A 26,177-nucleotide genomic window follows, 5' to 3' on the forward strand; every position below is an offset into this window, starting at 1 on the left:
CCTCCTCACCGCCCGCCCCGGCCCCGAGTCTCCTCACCGCCCGCCCCGGCCCCGAGTCTCCTCACCGCCCGTCCCGCCAACAGAGCCGAGCCGCCACCCAGAGGGGAAGCCGAGCGGTGAGTCCCGCGGCACCGCGCCATTGTATGGGAGGCGCCACCGTTCCGGCGGGGCTAGGCCTGGGCTGGGCTTCGCGCTCTGAGCCGGCGCCGGGTGAGTGCGGCGGTGCTGAGACTGGGCGGCTCTTCCCCAGCTTCACAGTTACAGCTGCTCACTGCAGTGGGCCAAACAGGCGCCGAGCCCGGGGGAGGGGGGGGATCGGTCAGTGGGTGCTGGCCCGGGGGGGGGGGGGAGAATGGTCAGTGGGTGCTGACCCGGGGGAGGGAATGGTCAGTGGGCGCCGGCCCGGGGGGGGAATGGTCAGTGGGTGCTGACCCGGGGGAGGGGGGATCGGTCAGTGGGCGCCGGCCCGGGGGAGGGGGGATCGGTCAGTGGGTGCTGGCCCGGGGGGGATGGTCAGTGGGCGCCGGCCCGGGGGGGGGGGGGGAATGGTCAGTGGGCGCCGGCCCGGGGGAGGGGGGATCGGTCAGTGGGTGCTGGCCCGGGGGGGATGGTCAGTGGGTGTTGGCCCGGGGGGGATGGTCAGTGGGCGCCGGCCCGGGGGGGATCGGTCAGTGGGTGCTGGCCCGGGGGGGATGGTCAGTGGGCGCTGGCCCGGGGGGGATGGTCAGTGGGCGCCGGCCCGGGGGGGGGGGGAGATCGGTCAGTGGGTGCTGGCCCGGGGGGGATGGTCAGTGGGCGCCGGCCCGGGGGGGGGGGGGGATCGGTCAGTGGGTGCTGGCCCGGGGGGGATGGTCAGTGGGCGCCGGCCCGGGGGAGGGGGGATCGGTCAGTGGGTGCTGGCCCGGGGGGGATGGTCAGTGGGCGCCGGCCCGGGGGGGGGGGGGGGAATGGTCAGTGGGCGCCGGCCCGGGGGAGGGGGGATCGGTCAGTGGGTGCTGGCCCGGGGGGGGGGGGGGTGGAATGGTCAGTGGGCGCCGGCCCGGGGGAGGGGGGATCGGTCAGTGGGTGCTGGCCCGGGGGGTGGGGGATGGTCAGTGGGCGCCGGCCCGGGGGGGGGGGGAATGGTCAGTGGGCGCCGGCCCGGGGGAGGGGGGGATCGGTCAGTGGGTGCTGGCCCGGGGGGGGGGATGGTCAGTGGACGCCGGCCCGGGGGCGGTGCTCCTGGTGCCGGGTCTCCGGGGGAATGGTCAATGGTGTGTGTGTGGCTATTCGTGCACTGGTCGCTGCCCCAGCCGGCTTCCTGCACTGTGCCCAGCATAAGCGGGGGCGGTCCACTGGGTGACCCGGCGCACACAGACCATTCGCGCCTGAGCCGGCTCTCCAAGAGCTTCCCACTCCCTGCGAATTTTCCCCTTCGAGTATTTATCCAATTCCCTTTTGAAAGTTACTGTTGAATCTGTTGCCACTGCCCTTTCAGGCAGCGATTTCCTGACCATAACGATGTTCAAACATCAGTTTATTCATTCTGTGAGTAGCATGTTCCAGCTTCCCCCAGTAAAAGGGGCTGTGAAAGATCTCGATGGTGTCAGTATAATTGCCCAAGTGTCACTTCGTTCCAGTGAAACAGCTAAATCCAGTTGGCCGAATTATGCCAACCCAGTTTGATCGTTGTGAGCTATGGTGATGGAGCCTCTCATTGCACTTTCGGGTAGCCACACGTGATCCTTCATTGTAACTTTTATAATATAACAGTTGTGAAATAGTGTTGCCTTGACTTTCGACACAGGGATTCAGACCAGATTTCAGGGGGGAAACAGCTAAACAAGGTTGTGTCCAGTATCTTCAGCCTCAGTTTTGTGTGTGTGTGTAATCAATACTGGGAAGTGCCCACAGATTAAATCATCTGATTACACCAGCTGAACAGTGAGGGGAATTCTATGATTCTTAATTACTTGCTTAACTGGGAATTTTAAGTAGTTTCATGGGAGGTGCTTGCATTTGGGTGAGAATTGACTTGCTATGGCTATATTGAATACACGCATGACCTAAACCCAGGAACAGAAGTTTGTGGTGTTTAAAAGTGGTAATTCATTTCTGGGCATTCTACTTGGTAAAGTACCCACATTACTAAAACTTAAGGTTTTCTATCAGCAACCATTACATTTTTTGACTTAAAAGCTACAGGCATGTTAGCTCGTGGCTTTGGAGCAGGCGCTTCCTCATTTACTATGGAGGACCTCAAGATGGTGAGGGAAAGAAATTTTAAAAAATGGCCACCTGTAAGTGTTGCTGTATCTATTATACATATATTGGCATTTCTGATTTTTATTAAAGTATGTTGAATGAGTTCTAGAATCCTTATGATGAGTTATCTAGATTTAACATTATGTACTGTGGTTCTGTCTCAATGAGGTACAGAGTGGAGCTATAGCAGGGGGTGATTTATAGCCAAATACAGAGGAAAAAACAAGGCAGAGCAAATATGTGAAGGCAAAAGGGAACATGGCAGGGCTGGAAGGCATTTATTTTAATGCAAGGAGTCTTGCAAATAAGGTGGATGAACTGAAGTTGTTGCTGAACACATGGGAGTACGATATTGTTGCTATCACGGAGACATGGTTGAGGGAGGGTCAGGACTGGCAGCTCAATATTCCGGGGTATAGAATCTTCAGGCGAGACAGAGGGGGGTGTAAAAGGGGAGGGGGTGTTGCAATATTAATTAAGGAATCAATTACTGCTGTAAGGAGGGATGATAGCGGGTTCCTCTAATGAGGCCATATGGGTAGAACTTAAAAACAAAAAGGGGGCAAGCACTTTGCTGGGAGTGTACTATAGGCCCCCAAACAGTCAGGGGGAGATAGAGGAACAGATATGTAGGCAAATCTCAGAAAAGTGTGAAAATAATAGGGTAATAATAGTGGGGGATTTCAACTTCCCCAATATTAATTGGGATAGTCAGAGTGTGAAAGGCTTAGAGGGTGCAGAATTCTTAAAGTGCATCCAGGAGAGCTTTTTGAGCCAACATGTAGAAAGTCCTACAAGAGAGGGGGCGATACTGGACCTAATTCTGGGGAATGTAGCCGGGCAAGTGGTGGAAGTGTCAGTAGGAGAGCATTTTGGCGACAGTGACCATAATTCGGTGAGATTTAAGGTGGTCATGGAAAAAGACAAAGACGGCCCGGAAATAAGGGTTCTAAATTGGGGGAAGGCCGATTTTAATATGATAAGGCAGGATCTGGCCAAAGTGGACTGGGAGCAGCTACTTATAGGAAAATCCACATCAAAACAGTGGGAGACTTTCAGAAGGGAAATAGAGAGAGTACAACGCCAACATGTTCCTGTAAAGGTCAAGGGGGGGGGGGACCAACAAGCAAAGGGAACCTTGGATGACAAGGGATATACAAAAATGCATTAGAAATAAAAGGGGGGCTTTTGGCAGTTACTAAAGACGGAAGAAGCCCTAGAGTATAAAAAATGCAGGGGCATACTTAAAAAAGAAATTAGGAGGGAGAGGAGGGGCCATGAAATAACACTGGCGAGCAAAATAAAGGAAAATCCTAAGATGTTTTATAAGTATATTAAGGGCAAGAGGATAACCAGGGAAAGGGTAGGGCCCATTAGGGACCAAAGTGGCAATCTGTGTGTAGAGCCAGATGATGTAGGCGGGGTTTTAAATGAATTTTTTGCATCGGTGTTCACTATGGAGAGAGACGATGCAGACATAGAAATCGGGCAAGGGGACTGTGACATACTTGAACATATTAGCATCGAGAGGGAGGAGGTGCTAGCGGTTTTAGCAGGCTAAAAAGTGGATAAATCCCCAGGCCTGGACGAGATGTATCCCAGGCTGCTGTGGGAGGCAAAGGAGGAGATTGCAGGGGCTCTGACACAAATTTTCAGAACCTCTCTGGCCACAGGGGATGTACCAGAGGACTGGAGAACAGCTAATGTAGTACCATTATACAAGAAGGGTAGCAGGGATAAACCAGGGAATTACAGGCCAGTGAGCCTAACATCTGTGGTAGGGAAATTATTGGAAAAAATTCTGAGGGACAAAATTAGTCTCCACTTGGAGAGGCAAGGATTAATCGGGGATAGTCAGCATGGCTTTGTCAAGGGTAAATCATGTCTGACAAATCTGATTGAATTTTTCGAGGGGGTGACTAGGGGGGTGGATGAGGGAAATGCTGTGGATGTGGTTTACATGGACTTCAGTAAAGCTTTTGACAAAGTCCTGCATAGGAGACTGGTCAAGAAGGTAAGAGCCCATGGGATCCAGGGTGCCTTGGCGCGTTGGATCCTAAACTGGCTGAGTGGCAGGAGGCAGAGGGTGATGGTCGAAGGATGCTTTTGTGACTGGAAGCCTGTGTCCAGTGGGGTACCTCAGGGATCGGTGCTGGGTCCCTTGTTGTTTGTGATCTACATAAATGATTTGGATGAGAATGTGAAAGGTATGATCAGTAAGTTCGCAGATGACACGAAAATTGGTGGGGTGGTAAATTGCGAGGAGGAAAGCCTCAGGCTACAGGACGATATAAACGGGTTGGTCAGATGGGCGGAAAAGTGGCAAATGGAATTTAACCCTGAAAAGTGCGAGGTGATGCATTTTGGACGGAGAAATAAGGCAAGGGAATACACAATGAGTGGTAGGACCCTAGGAAGTACAGAGGGTCAGAGGGACCTTGGTGTACATGTACATAGATCCCTGAAGGCAGCGGAACAGGTACATAAGGTGGTTAAAAAGGCATATGGGATACTTGCCTTCATTAGCCGAGGCATAGAATATAAGAGCAGGGAGGTTATGATGGAGCTGTACAAAACGCTGGTGAGGCCACAGCTGGAGTACTGTGTGCAGTTCTGGTCGCCTCACTATAGAAAGGATGTGATTGCTTTGGAGAGGGTGCAGAGAAGATTCACCAGGATGTTACCTGGGATGGAGCGCCTCAGCTATGAAGAAAGACTAAACAGGCTGGGGTTGTTTTCCTTGGAGCAGAGAAGGCTGAGGGGGGACCTGATTGAGGTGTACAAAATGATGAGGGGCATAGATAGGGTAGACAAAGAGGAACTTTTCCCCTTAGTAGGGGGGGGTCAATAACAAGGGGGCATAGATTCAGGGTAAGGGGCAGGAGATTTAGAGGGGCTTTGAGGAGGAACTTTTTCACCCAGAGGGTGGTTGGAATGTGGAACTCAATGCCTGAAAGGGTGGTAGAGGCAGGAACCCTCACAACATTCAAGAAGCATTTGGATGAGCACTTGAAATGCCATTGCATACAAGGCTATGGACCAAATGCTGGAAACTGGGATTAGACTGGACAGGGATGGATGGGCGGCGCAGACACGATGGGCCGAAGGGCCTCTTTCTGTGCTGTAGAACTCTCTGACTCTGACACGTGCACTATTATGTCCTGTGACCTCTGATCAATCCACAGCCAGTGAGTCTCTTGATTTCTCCCTTCCCGTTGACCCCTTGCCTGGGCATTGTTCTGTCATCCTTGGTACCTCGTCAAAGTGGCCATTGTTGATGTGGGAATTAAAATTGATCCTCTCTACATTTATGCACTTCTAGCAGGATATTAGATTACATTGGAGCAGGATTACTGTCTGACTCCACTCCCTAACCCAGGCGTGCTGAAGCATATTTGTAGCAGCCCCAATTTGGATGAGATCATCCGTGCAGACTGGGAAATGAACCTGGAACCTTTATGGTCTATATGGCTCAGCTTCGAGGCCCCATTCAGAGTTGTAGTTCTTTTAAGGAATGCTATTATACATGCTGGGAGGCTCGTCCCATGTAAATGGCAACCACTTGTGTTGCAGAGATATCAGGCTCTCTGGATTTGGTGCCATTTTGTCACATTTCAGCATTTTTTGTGATTATGCTGAGTCATAACTAAATTCCTGTACCACTTGGGCAGTGATGTATTTTTGTACAGGTGGTAGAAGCCTCTGAAATTTACCTTGTAGAGGCTGATAGTTACATGGAAGAATTAACAGAACAAGTCATACAACTATTTCCAAGCTAATGGCATTAGTTTCTTAGCTCTACAGATATTTGCTGCCAGGTACATAATTTACATTCAGTGTGACGGCATCCTGTGGTGTAATTACTGATCACATGCAAAAAATACTCCTCACAATGACTCCATGAGTCAATGCCTTAGTAAATCCACACTCTCATAGTGGTTCGCACTGTTGCCTCACAGCGCCAGAGACCCGGGTTCGAATCCGGCCTCGGGCGACTGTCTGTGTGGAGTTTGCACATTCTCCCCGTGTTTGCGTGGGTTTTCTCCGGGTGCTCCGGTTTCCTCCCACAGTCCAAAGATGTGCGGGTTAGGTTGATTGGCTATGATAAATTGACCCTTAGTGTTGGGGGGATTAAATACGTGGGGTTACGGGGATCGGGTGGGATATGTGTCGGTGCAGGCTCGAATGGCCAAAATGGCCTCTATCTGCACTGTGGGGTTTCTGTGATTCTACAATTCAGACTGATGCCATTTTCTTTGTTTTCTGATCCAGGAAACTTTCTGGTATCCGGCACTGACGGGACTGAGCTGGTGCCGTACCATCAAAACTGCGGTAGAAACCAGCGCTAATGTTAAAACATGGAGCTTTTCAGCTCCGTGAGAATCAACAAACCCTGTTGCTTAGCAACAGCTTCAAAACAGTCGGCCACAGCTTAAAAGCATCTCCGTAGCTAAGCAACAGCTTCAGCTAGACCTTGCAGAGCCTGACTGGGGGAAAAAAAGCAACGAGAAATAAAAAAAACTTATAGGAAACGGCTCCTGAATTTTGCCGGTAGATAGAGCTTTCCGGACATTTAACTTCCGGTTAAACGAAAGTTTCCTGTATTTTAGTTATTCATTCATTGCATTTTCCATCTTGTCACTTCCTGTATTTATTTGCCTTTCTCAACAACTAGTTTTCAATATTTGCAAATTGCTGTTTTGCTTCAAAGCTTTTAAAAAGTTTTATTGGCTTCAACATTAAACTTGGGGTGGAAAAGGCACACAGAATAACACGAATGGACCTACAGTGATCCGGTTTTTTAGTAGTAAGAAAGTTCAGGGGTTTCCTGTGGAAAATGTAGTGAGCGTTTGTTATCACCATGCTGGAGTCTGTGATCAGAGTGCTGTGGCATTGTCTAGGAGATAGATTTATGTTTTTACTTGAGCTTGTTATTGGGATTGCGTGGCTTCACAAATTTTTTTTCCATACTATATACAGTGATCCCTCCCCAACCGCAGGGGATACGTCCCTGAAAACCCCCGTGGTTGGTAAAACCGCGGTTGGCAAATATAAGACCTTATGGGGAAAAATGGGGTTCGGGGGAACGCTGCCACATTTACACTCATCAGAGCCTAAGTAAGTTGCTTTATTTTAAGTAACACAATAAAAAAGATCATCAATCGAGGGGGGGTGAATGCAGAGAAGCGACATCGTGGCTGGTTGATGCAACTGGGTCATCAACTGCGGTTTCTTGAAGAATTCTGCGATGGATGGTTGACTCTTTTTCTGAATATCTTTCTGGACCTGCTTGTATGGTCTCATTAAATCCTCCAAACCTCGCTTGAATTTTAAACTACGCTCCAAGAATGGGTCAATCTCCATAGAGGTCCGAGAGATTATTGGCAAGGAGCATTGCCTTGCTAAGGTTGGCACTTGTCATCTTTGACTTCTCTACCATATCTTCGTCCTCTGCCTCACTAGAATGCTGTATCAGCTCATCAAAGTCCTCCTCCATCAACTCCTCGACGTCATCAGGCTGTAGATTCCTTGCCCTTTTAGCTATTGATTCACCTTTACCACTGAGATTACGCTTAGGGGCCATGATTAAGGGCTAAACGGAACAATACTGTAATTAAAGGCAAAATGGGTAGCAACGAGACGACATTCACACACACTATTTCCACAAGTGGAGCAAAACCACGCCTGGTAGTAAATATGCTGAAAAGAGCAGCGCGGATGAATGGAGTCTCGTGTTTTGAAGCGCGACCCGTGAAACTTGAAAATTAAAAACCGCGTATACGCAAAATTTGTCAGAGGAAACCGTGTATACTTGAAATCCGCGTGTGGCAAAACCGTGATTGGGGTGGGATTCCTGAACTGTTTTGGGAGTGCAGGCTCAATCATCTAGCAGTAGGCGGTACAAATAATGACAAACATTGCTGTGGTATATATTTGTCTAGTGCTTTTTACACTAAAATTGATGATTCAAATATTTGCAGTGCAAAACGTTATCTAAACTCTGATTAGAAAATAAGGATATGTGGCCTTGACACGAAGTCTACCTACTTGTCCGCTGTGAAGGGGTGGGTGCAATTTCTGCTGAATGCACTGTTGTAAGCAACACAGTGCGAAGTCAAATTGCGTTTAATTCTGTGAGCCAGCATTTATTTCTCAGAACACAAGTAATCTGGTGGTTTCCGAAACACTGACATTAAGCCCTTTTTGAGGTTTTTAAAAATATGCTGGAAACTTGTGTTAAGTGCTATTTCTGTGACTGCTGAGAATGTTAGTAACCTCATAGCTTTGAACATGGTGTGCGAATATCAGTGTAGCTTTCAAAAGGCCAGAATTAAATTCGTTTCTCTCCCTTCCAATGGTGAGATTTTTGTGCCGAAGTGAAATTAACTCTCCAATCTCCATATTTTATTAACTTGCTCCTTAAACGATTGATCTATTGAAAATTGCTTGGCTCGGACGGATGGATTAATTTCCAGTGATATACCTACTTTCTAGCCTTATTGGTAAAGCAGCTTTCTGCCAGACGCAGAGGTAAATTTTGTATGGATGGGGACTGTCAGAATAATTCCAGTCTACTGATTTGTTCATCCAGGTGACTGCAGAGTGGAATGAAGTCATGTCATGCGTACTATGGTGGTGAGGTTAAGAATGGAATTGGCGTGCTTTGAGCATGCATCCCTCGTGGCAGAATTACATGTTCATACCAAGAATAAGTCATCTAAAGGGTTATATGGTCTGAAAATGCAGATCATGTTACAAAACCGTTGCAACTTAATAGCTTGCTGATTTTAGGATTGAGCCTCATGGACGAGCATATTTCTTTATTCCCCACACCCCCTCACTCCTTTTTACTTTTGCTTCAGGTAATTTGTTGATTTGTAATATTCCATGACACAGTAACCCAACATCGTCTGCCTTGTGCTGAGGTCAAGAGTCCATTGATGCTCACTCGTTGGGCTTTAGACTTTGTTTATTAAACTAATTGACTTGGGAATTAGCTTTCATAGGTGGTAGAAAGTTTTAAACTATGGCAGACACAATTCCTAGTGTTGACTAAATGGAACATTATCACTTTGAAAGTTCTCAGTAGTATTTTCACAGCTGCAATGAGGATGTGGAATTGGTTGGTTAGATAGCTGAAGGAGCTGCATTGAGCCTAGACTGCGATTCATATCTGGCCTCTGTTAGATTACAAATACTGACTGCATTGCAATTCTGTAGCATTTTGTGGAATCCTTTGGACAGAACAGAAAAGAAAGAATGAGGAGAGGACATATAAACTAAATGGTACAATTCTAAAGGGGGTGCACGAACCGAGACCTGGGGGTATGTGTGCCCAAATCGTTGAAGGTGGAGGGGCAGGTTGAGAAAGTAGTTAAAGCATACGGGATCCTGGGCTTCATCAATAGAGGTAGAGTACGAAAGTGTGGAAATGATGATGAACCTGTATAAAACACAGCTTTGGCCCCAACTGGAGCACCGTGTCCCATTTTAGGCACCACACTTTAGGAAGGATGTGAAGGCCTGAGGGAAGGTGCAGAAAAGATTTACAAGAATGATTCCAGAAATGAGGGACTTCAGTTATGTTGATAGACTGGAGAAGCTGGGGTTGCTCTCCCTGGAGCAGAGGAGATTTGATTGGTGTTCAAAATCATGAGGGGGTCTGGACAGAGTAGATAGAGAAACTGTTCCCATTGGCAGAGGGGCCGAGAACCAGAGGACACAGATTTACAGTGATTGGCAGAAGAACCAAGGGCGATGTAAGAAACTTTTTACGCAGCGAGTGGTTACGATCTGGAATGCACTGCCTGAAAAGATGGTGGCGGCAGATTCAATCTTGTCTTTCAAAAGGGAATTGGATAAGTATCTGAAGGGAAACTAAATTGTAGGGCTGAGGGAGTGGGACTAGCTGAGAGTCGGCACGGGATCGATGGGCTCAATGGCCGCCTTCCGTGCTGTAATCATTCTGTGACTCTGAAAATGCACAATGCATTCCCCCCCACGCACACTTTTCTCACAGTACTGAATGGTATCCTGTATCGAATAGTGCAGCACAGGAGGAGGCCGCTCAGCCTGTCGAGTCTGGGCCGACTCTTTCAAAGGGCAATCCAGTTAGTCCCTGCTCTTTCCCCGGATCCCTGCAATTTTTTCTCCAAGTATTTATCCCGTTTCCTTTTGAAGGCTATTGAATCTGTGTCCACCACCCTATCAGGCAGTGTATTCCAAATCCTAACCACTCACTGCGTTAAAAAAAAAATCCTCATGTCGTCCCTGGTTCTTTGGCCAATCACCTTTAAATCTGCGCTCTCATTAGCGACCCATCAGCCATTGGAAACAGTTTCTCGTTATTTACTCTTATCTAAACCCTTCATCATTTTAAACACCTCGATCAAATCTCCTCTTAGTGTTCTCTGCTCCAAAGAGAACAACCCCAGCTTCTCCAGTCTATCCATTTAACTGTAATCCCTCATCCCTGGAACCATTCTGGTAAATGTCTTCTGTACCCTCACCAAAGCCTTCATGACCTTCCTAAATTGTGGTGCCCAGCTGGGGCCAAACTAGTGTTTTACATAGTTTAGCATAATTTCCTGGCTTTTGTACTCTGCCTCTATTTATAAAGCCTAGGATCCCATATGCTTTATTAGCTGCTTTGTTGACCTGTCTGTCCTGCCACTTTCAAAGATTTGTACCCCAGGTCTGTCATCTCTTGCACCCCCTTTTTAAAATTGTACCATTGGAGCATGTATTGTCTCTCCCCATTCTTCCTACCAAAATGTTTTACCCCTCACTTTTCTACGTTGAATTTCATCTGCCATGTGTCTGCCCATTCCAGGTGGCATGTTTTGACATGCCTTTTATATCCAGCAGCTTGAATTCTAGCCACAGCCACATGATATTTTTCTTCATGTCTATAGAGTTTCAGCATCTGTTTCAGTCGAGTATTCTGCTGAATGCTCAATCTGGCAAGGATTGGATTAACTCCATCACCTTGGAGGATGGGCTTCAGAGTAACTTGGTGTATATGACATGGTAGAGATTAAGGGCTAGAAATTACGTAGCGCCGCATTTGGGGCAATAACTTTTCAGGGAGTGCAAAAGTATCACTGGGAGAAAAAGATTTGCTGCTGCTGGGAACTTCTGCTTTAGTGCTCAGAGGGAAGTGGAGCTAAATCAAGCGCTACCACTTCCCTTAGAGCGCTAAAGGGAGTGAGGGGGCGATATCGGCAGAGTGCTGAGCAATGTTCGGGGCATCGCTGCTGTCTTTACAGGCTCCTTCCCTCCCTTAAAGGGAAGGATCAATGCTGCATTGAGTGAATCTTCAGGCTGTGTCTGTTGGACGATGGCACCTGCACAACGTGCATAGCAGCCCCCAGCACTGAGTGCAGGGCTGAGCAATCGCGGAGGGCAAAAGAAAACAGGAGGCACCAAAATGGGGACATAAGTAAATTTTGTCCTACCTGACCACCACTGCCTTTAAATAGCGCTCCCCAAGTGGCCAGCCGAGGTGACAATGCCTCCTGCAGCTGCTGTTGTTGACACCCAGCGATGCTGCAGGGGGCAGAAGCGAATTTTACTTCCGGGGCACTGCGCACTGGAAGACGTCACAATCTCGGGTGTGGGAGATCAAGATGGTAACCCACCATGGAAGTTCATGGGCGTCTGTAATTTCACCATGCCCAGTCGATAAGCCCTTAGCGCCTCGTTATTGCCCCTGGAGATGCTAACGGGAAGCACAAAGGAGGCCAATTTCTCCCCTTAAATGTGCCGCTGAATAAATAGGTGACCGTAAACCTGGATAGCCCAGTGTTAGTACCAACATGTACGAACTAGAAAGTCTAGAATTTGAACCCTGGTCTCTGGTTAGCTGAATGCTTCAATTTGGCTGCGTGATGACTGGGATGGGTGGGGAGGAAATCAACCAAGATGTTCCTGCTCGTGATTGCTATCCAGTGACTGCTGGTGGAAAGTATGTGTGGGTGCAGTGAGGTGAGGAATGACTCCTTTTAGAATGGGGCTACCACTTTGAGGCTCTGAATGGTAACGAAGATCTGGCTGGTAACGAAGATCTGGCTGGGTCGGCCTACTCTGGGCTGATCTGCACATGGGGCTTGTGTTGGTCATTGATGTGTGACTGTTGAAGCAAGCTCAAAGACTTCATTTGTTCTGCAGAATCCAGGCTGCACTTCCCGGAACCATTCAGTTGTGACGTGTGAACTTCTGTAACCATCTTGTTTCTGCATACTTTGAAGAATATTGCAGCTATGTCCAACAACCAAATCAGGTAGGCACGTTCCTGCTTTTCATAAGTTAGATGTGTACTATTTACCACCTCCTCATTCTTTTGTGTAGCTTTCTACCTCTGTCCAGAGAATGATGCAACCTGGGAGCTTCAGGTCTGCATTAGCCAAGTCATAAGGAGCAGGAGTAGGCCATACGGCCCCTCGGGCCTGCTCCGCCATTCAATAGGATCATGGCTGATCCGAACCTAGACTCGCATCCACTTCCCTGCCCTCTCCCTGTAACCCCTAATTCCCTTATCTGCTATGAAACTGTCTATCTACGTTTTAAATTTATTTAATGTTGCAGCTTCCACAGCTCTCTGGGGTAGAAAATTCCATAGATTTACTACCCTCTGAGTGAAGAAGTTTCTCCTCATCTCAGTTTTGAAAGGGCAGCCCCTTATTCTAAGATTATGCCCCCTAGTTCTAGTCTCACCCATTAGTGGAAACATCCTCACCGCATCCACCCGATCAAGCCCCCTCACAATCTTATGTTTCGATAAGATCGCCTCTCGTTCTTCTGAACTCCAATGAGTAGAGGCTCAACCTTTCCTCATAAGTCAACCCCCTCATCTCCGGATACAACCGAGTGAACCTTCTCTGAACTGCCTCGAGAGCAAGTCTATCTTAAATATGGAAACCAAAACTGTACGCAGTATTCCAGGTGTGGCCTCGCCAGTACCCTGTATAACTGCAGCAAGACTTCCCTGCTTTTATACTCCATCCCCCTTGCAATAAAAGCCAAGATTCCATTGGCCTTCCTGATCACCTGCTGTACCTGCATACTAACCTGTGTTTCATGCACCAGGACCCCCAGATCCCTTTGTACTGTAGCACTTTGCAGTTTCTCTCCATTTAGATAATAACTTGCTCTTTGATTTTCTTTATGCCAAAGTGCATAACCTCACACTTTCCAACATTATATTCCATCTGCCAAATTTCTGCCCACTCACTTAGCCTGTCTGTCCTTTTGCAGGTTTTTTATGTCCTCCTCACTCACTGCTTTCCCTCCCATCTTTGTATCGTCGGCAAACTTGGATACGTTGCACTCGGTCCCTTCCTCCAAATCGTTAATATAGATTGTAAAGAGTTGGGGTCCCAGCACTGACCCCTGCGGAACACCACTAGTCACTGATTGCCAGCCTGAGAACGAACCATTTATCCCAACTCTCTTTTCTGTTAGATAGCCAATCTTCCACCCATGCCAGTATATTGCCCCCAATCCTGTGATTTTTTTTTATCTTGTGCAATAATCTTTTATGTGGCACCTTGTCAAATGCCTTTTGGAAGTCCAAATACACCACACCCACTGGTTCCCCTTTATCCACCCTGTTCGTTACGTCCTCATTGACGTGCTTATATTCACTGAATTGTTGGGAAAATGATATTCCTCCACCCTCCCCTCAAACGGTGCTTACAGCCGAGGTATAGCGCCACCTATATAGGTAGCTTGTCGATATGTTGCCCAAATTACTCTTTAATGTGAGTTGTTGGCAAATGTTTGGTCCCTGGAGAGTATCCCAGCTGATCCTGATGCCCATGTGCCTGCACCTTCCAGCAGGGATCACTGGTAAACAATCGGGAGCAGGAAACCTGGTTGGAGTTTTCTCCTTTCCGGCCACTGGTGTCCCTACTTGCCTCCAGCTGAGAGTAATTAAGCACAGACCAGTAATGAAACCAGAGATTCTCTGGTCTGTCTTGCTTCATACCACACTGGTACATTTACCCTCCTAAGCCATCATCTTCAGTCATGCTTTAAAAGTTCTGCTGGGTGTTTAGTGCTTGAAGATTATATTTTAAAATATTGTATAGCTTACAACTAACTGTTCACTCGCTTTTGTTTGATTCTCAGCCTCCCTGCAAAACTCATCAATGGTGGAGTTGCTGGATTGATTGGAGTAACGTGTGTTTTTCCGATAGACCTGGCCAAAACCAGGCTGCAGAACCAAAGGAATGGGCAGCGTACCTACACCAGCATGTGAGTTGCATTCGTACTCATCTTGAAATGAGGGCATGAAAGCATTTTCACACCATTTCCAATATATACATTTGCTATTTGAGCACATTGTAGCTTTCAAACTTCCTGGCTTGCATTATTCCCTACTGTGACTCTACAATGTGCTTTAATTAAGACTTTTAGCTGATTTGAAGCTAAAATGCTTTATATTCTTCTAAATGAGTGTTTTCAGTCGTGATTATTTTGTTTCCTTGCGCATTGAGCAGCTCCTTGACCTTTTCAGTGAAAGTTTGCAATAGTCAAATTAATCTGTATATAATGCAGTTTATTCCTTAAAGGAAAAATGACAGCTGATAATTGAGCCTTGCTGCAATTTAGAAGTCTGATAAAGCCTGGAGGGTGGGAGCTGATTACATGTGTTTCATATTTAATGTTTTTGAGCAGTTGTGTTAATCTGAGTTCTCTTGCTCCTCCTGTTATCGACCTTTTCTTGTGTGTCTAGGATGGACTGTCTGATTAAGACTGTGCGATCTGAAGGATATTTTGGAATGTACAGAGGTAAGGGATATGCTTCCACACTCTGCTTCACAACATCAAGTCTAGTCTGCAGGTCTATGCAGTGATAACTGAATTTTTGTTGAGGCCACATCTCACTGGTGACTAGCCTACTTTTCTTCCACTATGTAACTTACAGTAAACTTGTGCAGATGGCATTCTCAACATTTAGTTTGTAACAAACACTTGAATTTAGACTGTACTGAAGTTGAATGTCTTTTGAATATAATAGCATTAGTGCATGCTTATGCTGCCACCATTCACATTAAAGCAGCTAAAGCCCTGTAACTTTCTTGCCTCCTCTCCTGATGGCTTGACTTGTATTGGGGTTCGGCACCACAGGTGCTGGTAATTCTCTAGTACCCCTTTCCAGTTGTCATTCTTCATGTTTAAGCAGTGATGGGTGTCAGCTGAGTCCTGTCCTTTCCTCGCCTTGCCTGCACATCCAGCAGGAGTCACTGGGTGGCGCCTAAAGCGAGGACGAGACTTTTTGCCATTCTTCGGCTTGGGGTGCTGAGTGCAACTGCTTAGATCAGCTAACCTAGCATAGATTGGAGGCCTCATAATTTCTCAAATACAGTGATGTTGGTCACAAGTAATGTATGCTTGGAATTAAAAGTCTGAATGAAGTATATTGGAGGTTTAAGTAAATCCCCGAACATTGTAAAATTGTAGCTAGATCTGGTTCAGGTAGTGTAGCCTCGTGCTGCTCAGCACTGTGCTCTGTAGTTTATAGCTAAATACAATGCATTGACTTAAGTGTTTGAGAACTGTGCAGTAATTGGGCATGTTTTCAGGAGACAATGTTCTTCTTTAAGGTTCCGTCTATTACAGTGCACCATGTCATATTGCTACCAAATGACCTTAAACAGATTTCCTCCTGTTGGTAAACCACTTCTATATTGAGCTGAAATGCAGTCCACTTCATGCTGTCTGGTGCAGTGTAAAAAATGGGAGCCCTCATGAGAAACTTGACAGAGCCAGAACTCTTAATATAATCACCACAATTCTTAAACAGGTCTGAGCTTTAGAGTGAGGGGATAATATTCTGTCTTCCCAGCAACAATTTCCTTTTGTGTAGAGTTCATAAATGCTGAGTTTATGTGTGGAGGGGGACTGTTGTAACAGTCAAGTTCCATCTGGGCAGGGGAAGCAGAAAAATCTGTTAATTATGTAGCATTGGATGCTCTGGAGGGCAATGGGTGGAGGTGAGGTTTAATGGTGGAATACAATGCACAGATGTTCATCATATAAAACCTAAAACTCACTGACCAATGAGCTCTTGTCTGGGTGCACTTGGTTTACCAACACGAGACAAAGTAACTGTTTTAGTAACACTCTGGTGATGAACTTCAGGTCAGATACAACTATGAAGTGAGCACATCCTGATTGTATTTAGACCATGGCAGCGTTGGAGCTGGCACTTGACCACGCGGGCTAGTTTTGTTTAAGGCAGAAGAGAAAATGTAAGCAAAATAATTAAAGGGAAAATGGCTACAATGTTTTGGATATAAATAACAGGTGGTGGAACTGAAGTGGATATTGACTTGCTGACATCTGAGCAGCATTATTGTCATTTGTTTCACTGTCCCATTGGCTTGGGCTGAAAACAAACGGCTTCTCTGGCCAGACTGGAATAACCTCGAACTGCTGGCACCATGAGGTTTGGCAAGAACTCCAGGTAGATGGTCCCAGGTACACACTAATCTGTGCTGGGTCAGCTGATCTCAGCCAGAGTTAGGGAGGGAGAGATCTGTCGGTTCTCTCCTGGTTGCTATGCAGTGAACCCGAGTGGAAGTGTTTGGCTTGGTTATATTGCTCTTTGTGGTCAAATATCTTGCCAGCATGTTCTCTTGTAACTCATGCATAAATCGTGGCCATTTGGGTATGGTACCAGAGGGAACCTGGAACTAGTGCAACGTATTGAAGAATAGCACAACCTAATGGGTGCGTTCAAGCCTGGCCTTTGGGGAAGTATATGCCAGTAAGAAGAATACACATGACTCCAAGGAATTGGGCCTAGCCTGTTTTCGACTTTGCTTAAACATGCCCTTGTCAAAGCCTGCCTGTATGCTTGCTGTTTAACAAGTTAATGTTAAATACCATTAATGGTACAGCCCCAGAGTACACCTGTGACCAGGAATGAGCTCTCCTGAAAACATGCCCATTGGTTGAGCTGTTTAAGTTTAGGAGCTCAGGAAAGCAGTGTCCTGTAGATATTTAAATGCAAACAAAGGGAGATGTTAATGCCAAGTGTCCACTGCTTAAAAAAAAAACTTGGAGGAAATGCTGTTGTTTGCATCTGTGTTTTTCATGTTACAGACGGTCGCCACGGATATTGAGGGCTAGCCGATCTGGCGAAGCCACGATGGATCAAACCATTAAATGGTTTACAGTACCACTTACTATTGTAATTAGGATCCATTTCATTCTCTCTTCTATATTGCTTGTAAAAAAAAATAAAACTTTCAGCAAAGATTCCACCTTGCTCATTTCCTAAGAATGTTCTCATCTGCCTCGTTCCTTCCTCCCACCATTTATTAATACTCTTTAAGCTGTCTGTAAAATCTCTGCTGATTTTCCTTTCTGCCTTGGTTCGGTTTGCAAAGAAACTCTGTGAAATCTTAAACCTATTAGTTTTAGTAGTGACTTTATTGTGGGATGGAGAGACTTTTTGGGGCTATAGTTTCATCTGTCCAAATGAGCAATATTTGATCTACTTAGTATAAATTTTTGTAACTTTGTGTAATGTGCTGACCAGTGTTCCTGTTGATGTATTTGGGGTGATGGCCCCTTTAAGGGGCTGTGCAGCCCATTCAAAATACCACATGCGCAGTTTTTCCCATTGAGAAGCTGGTGAGCCAGAGAGGGAGGTCCAGAGAGGGAGGTCCAGAGAGCTGCGCAGCTTAAAGGGAACATCGGTGCTGACCTTTGGATGTTAAACAACTTAGCTGGAAACCAGCGTCATCTGCACGATTAATCAAATGTGTTGACGTGTTGGTCGGGCTAAAGGTAAAAAATGTGTTGACTGGTTATTTAGCTATAGCTGAGCCATCACAGTGTCCATACCACAACCATAGCCACAGTCAGCTAACTTGGACCAAACCGTGTTCATACTGTGACGGTCTGTACTTGTTTGATAAACTTGCTCAGGGAAGGTGCAAAGCTGCTTTACCCAGAGTAACATGGCATGTTTTTCACTGGTAAAATCTGCAGCTTGTGTGAACTGGGAAGTTGGCTCCCACTTTTTCTGGGATGTGCTAAATTCCAAGTGATTGACCTTGACATTCTTTATTGGAGCAAAGTGTTGCTAACAATAGTCACTTGTGTTGAATTAAAATTGTAGAATGTTTCACTTACATTTTTTTTTGATTTAGAAGTTAAAGTTTAATTGTGACCTTAAAATGGATATTTTGCACTAAGCAAAAAAAATGATTTCATGGAGTCTTCATTGTTGCGTGTATTCTTCATATTCTAGTCTTCGAGCCTTCCTGTTAGCACTGTCACTCCTGCTTAAAATGCAACTCCATGATGCAGAAGCTTTAATCTGCATGCAGTGCTAGAATATTGTGTAAAGTATAGCTATCTGCATCGCCTCTGATACTCTTCTATTCTCCCTCCTCTCTAGAACTGTGTACGTGTGATTAGAATGCTGCAATTTAGATGTTGCATTTCACAACAGATGTTCCGCCCTATTCCCTTTTAAGCCTGGATTAGCCAACATTGGAGTTTTTGCAGCAACTGGTCCTTAATTTTAAGGGGAGTATCTAACATAAACTCTCGTTAAACAAATGCCTGACCTTTTTGTTAACATTTATGTAAGATCTAGACATCAGCCCATCTAGCTGTGCTCAAGATTCTCAGTTTGTAGTTTCTGAACTTTGAACAAATTTCTCCAATAGATATACTGATTTGATCAAATCCCATCTTTCGAAAGCTCTCTGGTTCCTTGGCCAAGTCACCATTCTTTGAGCTTGGATGACATTGGCAAGCTGCTCAATGTGGGAGCACCCTGGCCAAATCTGATCCTATCCTTGCACGATGCTTGCATTGCGATCAGGAACCCTTGATTAATCATCCACACTCCTATGATGAGGTCAGCTGTACCCGACTGTAGTCCTAGCTGTGATCAGCCAAGTCAACATGAGCTGCGAGCTTCTAGTCTGCAGGGCTCAGCACCACACCTGGTGGTGCAGCCGCTCCAAGCCACTGGAGAAGCTGGTACTTGAGGACTTGCAGCTTCTACCCCCAAATACTGAAGGAGGGAATATTGTGGTCAAACCAGACCTTCTGACATGCTGGAACTTGCTCTGAATTGTATGCTACATAGTCAACTAAATGGAGCAGTATTAGCTTCCTTAGAAATGACACTTCAGGCTCTTGTCTAATTGTTAACACACTTTGTTCACCTGGCCGGAATTTGAGACCACACACTCGCTGTGGAAGATGCCCCTTCCTTCTGTTGAGCCCTCCCTATTTACATCAGGTGGTCTTCTTGGAGAGCTTTAATCTCTGAGCACTTACTTGGGAGGCTATTTTAAAAGCTGCAAAAACACAATGGTGTGCTAAGGCCAGGAAAAAAGGATTATTGTCTTAAATTTAGACACCATATTGTGTATAATCCAAACTGAATGTAAATGGCGGCTACAGAGAGCAAAACTCAATGGGGATTGTTTTTGTCTGACAGGTGCGGCTGTGAACCTGACATTGGTAACACCTGAGAAGGCCATTAAACTCGCTGCAAATGACTTTTTTCGTCAATATTTGTCCAAAAATGGGTATGTTTTTGTCTGATTTAAGTGTTGGCATAAGCAAGTTGGGAGTTCAGTTCATTAAATGGGAAAGTCGCTATATTTATCAACATTACAGAATGAAGCTATATAGTTAGCTTTGTGGATTTGTTCATCTCTACATAATGAAGAGTAGAACATGCAGCCCATTTAGTCTACCCAGTTTATGGGTGTTTGTGTATCAGTGTGTACAGTTTCATTTTGACAAATTCTCAACCCTAGATGTTAATGCTGTAGAACATGTTTTCAGTATAAAAGGTATCTTAGTTTGCATTATGTATAAAATGTTCAGATTTAAATGCTTTTGTTGAACTTGGTGCCTATGTTGTATTTGTGGTTAGTATATGATGGAGCATCTTGGTTTCCACAGGTATTTAAGTGAATGTATATTTTTTTGCCTTTCAGTACGGGCTTAAATGTATTGAAAGAGATGCTGGCCGGTTGTGGGGCAGGAATCTGTCAGGTCATTGTCACTACTCCTATGGAGATGCTGAAAATCCAGCTCCAAGATGCTGGCAGATTAGGTAACTAGCCAATTTACTCACTTTCTGTATAAAGTAACACTACTTCCTGCAGCAAGAATTATATTCAATATGAGTGAGGTTGCTAAAATTGTTGTTTGAATTGATGCAGCAGCTCAGCAGAGGTTGACATTGCCTTCAGGTTCATCCACTAAAGCTGTGGCCACCAACCCAGTTCTGAGTCGGGCGTACAATGCTGGCCCTGCTGCGGTTACCAGGCCGATGTCTGCTATCCAGATTGCCAAGGATTTATTTTACTCCCAAGGGCTCAGAGGACTGTACAAAGGATTAGGAGCCACTATACTGAGGTACAAATAGCTGTATGATTGCCATGTTGTCACTAGGTTTATTTAGTGTATATGTGCCATTATACTATAGGAAAAAACATCACTAACAGAATCATAGAATAGCACAGCTACAGAAGGAGGCCATTGGGCCCATCGAGTCTGCGCTGGCTCTTTCGAGGAGCAATCCAGCCAGTCCCACTCCCCCGCTCTTTCCCCACATCCCTGCAATTTTTTCTCCCAAGTATTTATCCAATTCCCTTTTGAAAGCTTCTATTGAATCTGTATCCACCGCCCGATCAAGCAGCGCAGTCCAAATCCTAACCACTCGCTGCATAAAAAAGTTTTCCCCCACGTCACCTCTGGTTCTTTTGCCAATCACCTTAAATCTGCACCCTCTCGTTATTGACCCTTCAACCATTGGAAACAGTTAACCAGTATTTTACAGCTGTGCCAAGATATTGGTGATATTACCAAATGCCAGATTAGCCCTGTTAATCCCAGCAATAACATTAATATTATACAGGTCAAAATACTCTCAACAGATGCAACCCAAGTTTGTAAGGACAAAATCTAATGCCACTGGGTGTTTTTCAGTGTGGTAATTGAGAAACTGTTCCCCTTTTTGCTGCTGTGGTCAGTTGGGAGATGCAGGCCAAATATTTACAGGCTGCACCTACAATTAGCAAGGTGCCTGGATCCCTAGGTCCTTCACTCAGCTATTGAGTGGTGAGAATGCTTAGACTAACGTGCTATGTAAATACAATTGCAGTAAATAAACTGACAGCAGTATGTAGTCTTTGCCAAGTATGTTTGTAGAAAACGTGTTCTCTGTATTGATTATGTTCCCTTTTATGAACAGGGATGTTCCATTCTCTGTCATCTACTTTCCATTGTTTGCCAATCTGAACAAAGTTGGGCAAAATTCAGTGGCTGGGAAAGCTTCTTTCGTCCAATCATTTTTATCGGGGTGTGTTGCTGGTTCCGTTGCTGCTGTAGCTGTCAACCCATGTGATGGTAAGTATATTATGCTGGACAGTGACTTAAAGATGTTTCTACCACAAAATGGGGGCAAATTAATAGTTATCGAACGGGGTAACCATTTATTGGTGTACTGGTTGGATTATGCAGTAGTGTGGCCTGACCTTGGTTTCAGGGGTTGCTAAATAGCAATTAGCAGCAAGAACTCTAGTCTAGGGTGTTTATACTCGTTGTAGCACCTCCAGCTGTTGAGCCAGTTGAGATTTCCCCGTGACTACATGTAAAAAATGCTTCATTGGTTGTAAAGCACTTTGGGGACGTCCTGAGGTAGTGAAAAGCGCAAGTGTGGGAACAAAAATACAAGAGTAGATCAAGGCTGCTAAGAGATTGACTTGGACTTGGCTTTAAAGAGGTCAAATAGACTTATTAATTAGTTCAGTTCCGTTTTTTAATGGACTGTTGATTTGAGTGTAAAATTGGGACAAAATGGAAGCAATTATCAGTGGGATGCACTGAAATTATAGATGACCAATTATAAACCACAGGTTGCTTAAACAGTTGCAGTTGACTTGCTGCACGTAGTTCTCGGCTGAATGAGTTAGTTTATTCACTTGTATTCAGGATTCTCCAAGTTTGTAATTAAGCTTGTGGTTCAGTTAGCAGTTAGACAGTTAAAGCAGGGTGGCACTTAGCAACAGTACAGTGCTTCCTGTATATTGCATATGTGGCACCTCTTCCTGGGAGTGGCTTAGTTCAGCTGGTGGTTACACAGAAGGTTAAAGCAGGGTGATATGCTTCCTGTATATTGCATACGTGGCATCTATTCCTGGAATCGGCTCACTTCATTTAAATTAAAACTTACAACAACTTGTATTTATATAGCGCCTTTAACGTAAAACGTCCGAAGGTGCTTCACAGGATGTATTCGACAAAAAAATTGACACCAAGCCATATAAGGAGAAATTAGGGCAGGTCACCAAAAGCTTGGTCAAAGAGGTAGGTTTCAAGGAGGAAAGAGGTAGCGAGATTTGGGGAGGGAATTCCAGAGCTTGGGGCCTAGGCAACAGAAGGCACGACCACCATCAGGGATGCTCGAGGGCTAAATTAGAGGAGCGCGGATATCTCGGGGTTGTGGGGCTGGAGGAGATTACAAAGATAGGGTGGGGCGAGGCCATGGAGGGATTTGAAAACAAGGATGAGAATTTTGAAATCGAGGTGTTGCTTAACCGGGAGCCAATGTAGGTCAGCGAGCACAGGGGTGATGGGTGAACGGGACTTGGTGCGAGTTAGGACACAGGCAACGGGTTTTGAATGACCAAGTTTACGCAGGGTAGAATGGGAAGCCAGCCAGGAGTGTGTTGGAATAGTCAAGTCTAGAGGTAACAAAGGCATGATGAGGGTTTCAGCAGCGGATGAGCTGAGGCAGGGGCGGAAACAGGCGATGTTACGGAGATGGAAATAGGCGGTCTTGGTTATACTGTGGATATGTGGTGGAAGCTCATTTCAGGGTCAAATATGACACCAAGGTTGCGAACAGTGTGGTTCAGCCTCAGACATGTTAGGGAGAGGAATGGAGTCGGTGCCTAGGGAACAGAGTTTGTGGTGGGGACCGGAAACGATGGCTTTGGTCTTCCCAATATTTAATTGGAGAAAATTTCTGCTCGTCCAGAACTGGATGTTGAGCAGTCTGCAACAGTTCCTGTTGGCTGCTACTTATGAAACTGCTGAATAGTATGTTACTTGACAGTAAATTAATATATTTTCATATTTTAGTGATCAAAACACGATTTCAGTCACTACATAGAGGAGCAAATGAAGAAACTTACAGTGGGATTGTGGACTGCGCAAGGTGAGTGAGTGCTAGGTGAGCAAAGTGAAGTGAGCTGTCTGAGAAAAAGCAGGATTCCACCCACTGGGTAATGTAGCACAAAACAAGTTGAGACAGACCAGTCACTTTGTCCCCTTGTCCATTCTGTAACCTATGACATCACAGTAGCATTATGGGAACACATTTCTTGTGATGAGGTGCAGCATGTTTCTGTAATGAAATAACATGGGCTAAACCCAATGGCTAACTGTTCACTGAAACACATTCCTAGGCTTTAATGGATGCTGTTTCATTGCTGACATGCCCACCTAAATTAGCTCCACCTCATGGGACTGCAGGGAATCAGAGTTCAGAGCACATCCCTGGGATGGTTCTGCACATTACATGGTGGCAAGAACCCCTGCCGGAATGGAATGGGGAAATGCTGACAAGTTATCTGGGAGCTTTGGTCTTGATCTCTTGAATTGGGGAAGCTGTACCATCTGATACTGAGCTTTTTGACATGCATTTGTGTTGGATTGGTGCAAACTCCCATTCTGCACCACGAGTCAGTGACTTCAGGAGGGAATTAACGTTTGGTGGGGGGGTTGGTTGTCAATTTTCCCTCCTTTTTTGGAGCATAGATTTACTGGTGACCAGTGTTCCCTTGAGAAAAAATTTGGCCAATCAAAATAGCGCGCATGCGTGGTTTTTCCTATTTAAAAGCTGACTGCAGGAGCTGCAGAGCACTGCGCGACTGCAGCTTAAAGGGAATGTTGCCGGTGACCCTCTAATACTTGGCTTGAGTAGCCATTCATTTTACTTTATTTTCATTTTCTTGATAATGTGGGCACCATTTGTTGGCTATTCCTAGTTACACTGAGAAGGTAGTGATGGACTACCTTGAACTGGTGCATTCCTTGTGCTGGTGCTCCAACAATGGTGCAAGGGAATTCCAAGATTCTGGCTGTGGCTAAAGGAATGACAAGTGTAGATGGTGTGAGACTTGAGGGAGGTTGATTATGTTGGCAGAATTATTTGACCTCTGGGTCAAATTGCTGCCGAGCCTGACCCAACACCCCTGCATACATTTGTCCAGCGAGGGTTGTAGGGTAGCTATCGGGAGCTAGAAATGTTACCCTGTTCAGCCGTTGCAGTTAGTGATAATTGGTTCGTGTCCTTCAAATTATGGTCATTGCAATGGTGAGATTTTCATTTTAATCTCTATAGAGTGTTGTGGTTTTCTGAAATTAATTCAATTGTTCTTTGCAGGAAAATCTGGGTGAATGAGGGTCCTTCTACATTCCTGAAGGGATCTTGCTGCCGAGCACTCGTCATTGCACCACTCTTTGGCATTGCGCAAGTGGTTTACTTTGTAGGAGTTGGAGAATTTGTCTTGGATTTTTCACGGTTTGAAGTGTATTAAATATCTACATCCATTCCTGAAGGACTACATTCGACTGTACGATGAAAAATCCCAAACAAGGAACATTGGAGGATTCACTCGCTTTTACTTTGCCATTGTTCAGATTCCTAAAGTGGTTGTGTATATGGGAATAATGTTTGGAGGAGGAAGAATATTGGTCATCAACCTTTTTTTTAAGCTACTGAAGGATGGTTTGAGATGGTTGGTTTTGGAAAGATTGTTTTGGAGTGTTGTGAAAGAGTGCTTAAACTAAAGGGGCCACACTTATATTTCCTCCTTCAGCTCCATAGTACTTTTCTACTTAAGCTTGTGAAGAATTGGAACAGAAGTTACACACATTTAACACTTTAAAAAAAAAAAATTTAAAAAAATGTTTTTCTACATTTATATACAGTATTGGTCACATTTTCCAAGCCAATCTTAATTTTGAGATTGGAAACTCTTAAAGGCAAAGCCATTTTGTCCATGCTTGGGGGAAATTGAAACTAATATTACTCCAAATAAGCTCACCCAAAGTGGCTTCATTTCAGAAAAGCAGCATCTACCTGGACGTGAAAGTTAATATTTTGTGGGGGGTGGGAGGTGCTAAAATCAGGAAGCACTTTTTGCACTGACTGAAGGAATAGTTTCTGTGCAATGGTAGTGCAAACCACTCATTCAGTTATCTAGCACTGCAGAATTCAGTGTCGGCATCTGATTTGTTCCAGATTTGGATCTGCCCATGTAGATCGGGGAGCCGTGCTTCCTGCACTTGGTCTGGCTGGAACACTAAAATTACCACTTTTAATGTTCATATATTGCAACGGGCACATTAAAACGTTATGGTCTACAGGACAACCAAGATGCAGAATAGTAGACTATAGACTGAGGTCCATCTCTTAGAGCATTCCATTCTCACTGGCACTACAGTAGCACAAAGTGCCTATATTCAGGTTATATAACCTGAAATAACTCATCGCAAAGCACCATCTGAGACCGGATTCTCGAGTTGTTTAGCATCAGATGGGAAACCATGTGGGTTGACTGGGATTCACACCACTGAGGGGAGGGACAGTGTCACACTTTGACATCCTAGTTTGTAACTGACCCTTTGTCTCGGTGTTTTTACTGTAATATTGTAAATGTCATGAAACAAATAATGCCTCTGGTTAATTTTTAAAACACAATGGTGCCTTCTGTACCATTGAACTGGTTTACATGAAATATTTAATCTACTGACTGACAGAGTCACAGCACCATTCTCAAATATTTGAATTCACACATTGAAGTAAAACTGTTTACAAACAGAACCAAACTGAGCTGTGACAATAAACCTAGAGTTTTGTAACCTTA

The 26,177-nt window shown here is 45.4% G+C and overlaps 1 protein-coding gene across 3 annotated transcripts; it reads left to right on the top strand.

Moving 5' to 3' along the window:
- LOC147105418 (mitochondrial glutamate carrier 1-like) lies at positions 1–26,177 on the top strand. Of its 3 annotated transcripts, none has more exons than XM_086011711.1 (10): positions 1–116; positions 12,415–12,526; positions 14,377–14,502; positions 14,984–15,039; positions 19,724–19,814; positions 20,232–20,350; positions 20,460–20,655; positions 21,494–21,648; positions 23,386–23,461; positions 24,692–26,177. In XM_086011711.1, the coding sequence occupies exons 2-10, from the start codon at positions 12,507–12,509 to the stop codon at positions 24,843–24,845; spliced, it is 993 nt and encodes a 330-aa protein (XP_085867837.1). In that variant the 5' UTR covers positions 1–116; positions 12,415–12,506; the 3' UTR covers positions 24,846–26,177. The 3 variants fall into 3 exon arrangements, with proteins under 3 accessions (XP_085867837.1, XP_085867838.1, XP_085867839.1); XM_086011712.1 differs by having other exon boundaries at positions 20,463–20,655; XM_086011713.1 differs by lacking the exons at positions 1–116; positions 12,415–12,526 and adding an exon at positions 17,359–17,446 and having other exon boundaries at positions 14,418–14,502.

The sequence above is a fragment of the Somniosus microcephalus genome, chromosome 18, assembly GCF_052327205.1.
Source record: "Somniosus microcephalus isolate GS21.2 chromosome 18, FLI_Smic_1.0, whole genome shotgun sequence".
NCBI lineage: Eukaryota > Metazoa > Chordata > Chondrichthyes > Squaliformes > Somniosidae > Somniosus > Somniosus microcephalus.

Coding starts and splice junctions, on each gene's coding strand:
- LOC147105418 (XM_086011711.1), top strand. CDS start 12,507: ATGTCCAACAACCAAATCAG. Junction 12,527..14,376: donor ATGTCCAACAACCAAATCAG/GTAGGCACGTTC, acceptor TTTGATTCTCAG/CCTCCCTGCAAAACTCATCA. Junction 20,656..21,493: donor TTAGGAGCCACTATACTGAG/GTACAAATAGCT, acceptor TTTTATGAACAG/GGATGTTCCATTCTCTGTCA.